General features: G+C 30.8%; 1 protein-coding gene across 1 annotated transcript in view; it reads left to right on the forward strand.

The window, feature by feature from the left end:
* The first annotated feature begins 1,718 nt into the window (after positions 1-1,718).
* The window catches only part of LOC110094463 (mitochondrial import inner membrane translocase subunit Tim13), an 8,335-nt gene continuing 5,515 nt past the window's right edge, over positions 1,719-4,538 (forward strand). Inside the window, exon 1 of the mRNA XM_020819713.2 lies at positions 1,719-1,910. Coding sequence (XP_020675372.2) covers positions 1,779-1,910 — 132 coding nt within the window. The 5' untranslated portion in view covers positions 1,719-1,778. The remainder of the gene's footprint in view (positions 1,911-4,538) is intronic.

The raw sequence follows: 4,538 nt of genomic DNA on the forward strand, positions 1-4,538 counted from the left end.
ATAAATAATATAGTGACAATAAACCAATGATCAATAGAATAATAAAATAGTATGGTGATAATAGTGTAGTAACAATAATTTAGTGTAGTAACTATCAGGTTGAATAGTAACAATGAATCAATAACATACATTTTAGTAATATTATTTAATAATATTCAACAAGTATGTAGTTTTGCCTATCAAGGTGTTTTTCCAGTATTTAGTAATTAGTAGTATGCAACCATTAACTCAATAAACATAGTCGCCACTCCTTACTGTCATTATAATAATGTGATGTTATATCACGTGAATCACTAGAGGATAACACTAAACCAGAAAGTCCATCAGACCATCATCTAGTACATGTTATCAAACTTCAACCAACGAGTAAACCAACATTTACTTGTTTCTCATACACACATTATTATAAAAGTAATAGCGACCAACCATTACTGATTACCCAATAATATATCTATTTTCATGCTCAATTCTTTAGTTAACAATATGCTTTTATCAAATATTAAAATTCTATTTTGAGCAAATCAAATAAAATAGTATAACTTTTCTTATACAAGATAAAATCTTAAAATTAACCAGTCAAATCGTTAATAATATTCAGTACTATAATATATAGAAAGTTGCGTGATCAAAGCTTGATTTGATAAATAAGGGGAAAATGCAATAAAAATCTATTCAGAAAAAATCTGTCGGTCAAAATCAAAATATTTGAAAATAAAGATAGGATGACAATTCTCTACCTCGATCTACGCAATTTTTGTAAAAACAGCGAAGCAGATTGACGACCTAAATCTGAACTTTACCTTCCTCTCTCCTCTTCTCCCCCTCTTATGTTTCTTCTCATGCAAGCAAGTGTTGGAGGTGAGAGAGGCGGTTTCTTGGAGATAAACTATGTATAAAAATAATTTTTAATGTGTAGTGCCGCCGCGCCACCATAAAGTATCGTAGCTCTGCATGCCGAATTCAAAATTAATATAGAACATAGATTTCAACATTGTAGGCGCCATTTCGGGGGCCACTGTTCTCCGAAACCCAACACCTAGACGCTCAAAGGCATAGTGACACCATGCTGCAGTTCAAATAGGAATTCAGATTTTGCATTTTAAAAATCATTTCAGAAATTCAAAATGTTACAATAATAATTATAATACATAAGATAATACAAATACATTAGCATACTCATGTGAATGTGTGAGTGACATTATATATTCTAAGAACATAAATAATTCACATTTAATGATTATCTAAACTATGAATTTAATGAACATAGGTTTAATGTAATTGGGAATTACACTTATTGTTTTATAGATAATAAGCCACTTCCAATTTTTATCGCTAAGAAAATTGTTTTTTTTTTTTTCAATATTTAATACTTTATTAATTAATATTTAATTAAGATATTAATATATAATAAATATGCTTAAATATAATTTATTTAAATTCATTATAATTATAAACTCTATTTTAATTTCATTAACAATAATTATTATTAAAATTTTATTTGATCTAATACAGTTAAATATTAATATAAATAATTATTCATCAAAATTTAATTAAATTTAATTTTTGACTATTAAATAATTTTTAGGATTTAATTGCCTTAAAATGTTCAAAATCCAAATTTAACGATTATTATCCTACTTAGTTAAATCTTACTTGCAGCCACTGCCCTCTGTTAACCATAAAATCTCCATTGTACCAGTCCAAGTAACTAGGGTTTCATTTTCTGCCGCAAAGAGTTTAGAAGAGAAAAAAGAGAAAAAAGAGAAAAAAAACTAGCTATGGATCCCTTTTCATCTTCTTCGTCTTCGTTGTCATCCGGGGCGTCCGGGTCGTCGGGCCCTTCAGCAGAGGCGATGATGGACCAACTCAAGGCACAGCTCGCCCAGGCTTATGCCGAGGAGTTCCTCGAGGTGAAGTTTCTCTTATCTTGTTTCTTGACTAAAGAAGAGAACGGCGTTTGCAATTTTATATTTTGTCTCTCCAAATTATGCCATGTTGTCTTCTATTAGGATTACTTGGAAAACAAATGTGGCTTTTGATTTTGATATATCAGCCAATTTGAAAGATTTGGTTTGGAACGTACATGGAACTGTTAATGTTAAATCCATTGTACACAAAGGATTGTAGATAAAGATATATCTAGATGCAAACCTAATTGGTTTTTTAGTTTTTGTTCAACATTAGTGAAGTATTTACGAACTAGTTTTTTGTTTGCAATTCCGGCATTTGATTGCTTTGAAGCAGTTAGTACCTGAACGAAGTTTCTCGTTAGATTCTTATGGAAATACGTTCAAGTATGTTATTATTTGTATTCAGTTCGATGAGATCTTACTTTAGGTTGTGATGATTATACTGGTATGAGAATAGTGATCTAAAAATTGCTTTGCCTTTTTTATTTTTGTGGATTGTGCTATGTCATGAATTTGGAGTAACATCACTTATGCTTTTTTTTCTTTTTTATATATTGATTATTTAACGGACATCTCGGTAATAGTTAGTTCTGGTCTTTTCTGTGGAGGTTCACACACTGCATCTATTTGAAAAACTATGGAAAATGTCATATGTGATACTCCACATTGACTCTATGAATGGACTTATTTTTTATTATAGTACTCTATCTGGTCCATACGGTTTTTCTTAAGCATTAATTCCATTATATTAACCTCATTTTGATTCTCTTACGTATGCCAATTTCTTCATTAAAAATCACTTTGCTATTTGTTTGGAATCTGAAAACTCTAATGTGATGTTTTATCATGTTGTTAGTTTATAATAATTGAATACTCGAATATATCATGTCAATTACATCATATAATACGTTCAAATTAAATTTACAAAATAGTGCTTTGCTACTTGTATCAGATGTGTGTGTGTCCTATTTGAAAATTGTTAAAATAAATGATAACTATTGACATTGGGGTATTATAGTCTATGGTAAATGATTATTGTGAATGTTAAGAAATGTATGCCACACAAGTCATATTTCTTCAAGTTATCATACCTCAAGAGGCAATTAAAGGAGGCAACAATCCAAAATGGTGGCGACAACAACTCTCCTTTGTTTGATTACATCCTAAAGCCAGTTAAAACAACATTTGTGTTGGTTATATCATCATGGATTAGATGCACCAAATTGGTTGGTTAATGTTAACTTTAACCAACATCATATTGACTGGCTTCTCTTAAGCCGACACACTACACCATTTGGACATGACCATGTCAAGGAGACTTGGCTAGTCCATGGGCCAACCACATCAAGAGGGTGCATGCCATCACTTACATACAATAATGAATGATAATGCAGACCTTGATCATTTGGTGCTAGGACATTTTTTTAGCATTTTTGTTAATATTCTATATTTAGTAAGATATTTTAAAATTTGCATAAGCCCGTGTTTTGTATATAGTTATTTTTAATTAGTAAGGATATGTATAATAATATTTCTTAATTTGATAGACATGATATTGTTTAGCATATGAGGCTTTCTTTTATAAATATTACTTTATTTTATAATGATAGTTTGGATATCTTTGAATGATAGATATTGCTCTGCAAGAAAGGATCTTGTTGTGATCCTTTTGTGTACAACTTGATCTGAGCCATAGTAGGTATTTATTGTAATCGTTTTGTTTAGGGCCATAAAGCATGAGAGTTTAAAGTCAATTTTCCTTGTTACAACCTGCTAAGCTTTATCCCCTCTTACTCAAGACCCTCTAGGCCTTCTTTTTCCATCTGAGGGAAATTCTAGCAAACCCTTATGAATTGAGAGGCACTAGCACTATCTTTAAATTGTGAGCAACCTTTGTTCTATTCACTTTACCACCAGAAGGCCAACTTAATGAATTTGTGAATCAATTCTTTTAGTTTGGAAAACCTAATTATGCATTACATCAAATCCTTAAATTTGTGAAATCCTAATTAGGGTTCTTGTTAAGGAGCGCTATTTGCCATCTACTTCCATATTTCTTTGAAACTCTAATTTTAGTGCCATAACCGCAAACCAATATTCTTAAGCATCCTAACAATGATTGAACACGACTTAAATTTTTTTTATTTTTTTACTAAAAATTGTATTAAATTCATTAGAGCAAAATTTTCCTTATTAAACAATCAAGAGAAGATAATGAAAACTAATGTAACAAAGTAGCATTATGTGGAAGGGTGCATGGATCGATTGATTGAAAGAGGCGATGCTCTTTCCTTTGTTGATCAAGGTTGTATAAATAAATGACAAAAATATTAAGGCTTAGATGACGTTTTTCAGACTTTTCAATTATATCTCTGAATTGGTAGTCCATGCTACCCATAAAGCAATGTGGTAACAAAGAGGATTTACATGGTAAGATGTGGAAGGGTGCATGGATCGATTGATTGAAAGAGGCGATGCTCTTTCCTTTGTTGATCAAGGTTGTATAAATAAATGACAAAAATATTAAGGCTTAGATGACGTTTTTCAGACTTTTCAATTATATCTCTGAATTGGTAGTCCATGCTACCCATAAAGCAATGTGGTAACAAAGAGGATTTACATGGTAAG

Source organism: Dendrobium catenatum, unplaced genomic scaffold (assembly GCF_001605985.2).
Source record: "Dendrobium catenatum unplaced genomic scaffold, ASM160598v2 fragScaff_scaffold_629, whole genome shotgun sequence".
Classification (NCBI taxonomy): Eukaryota; Viridiplantae; Streptophyta; class Magnoliopsida; order Asparagales; family Orchidaceae; genus Dendrobium; species Dendrobium catenatum.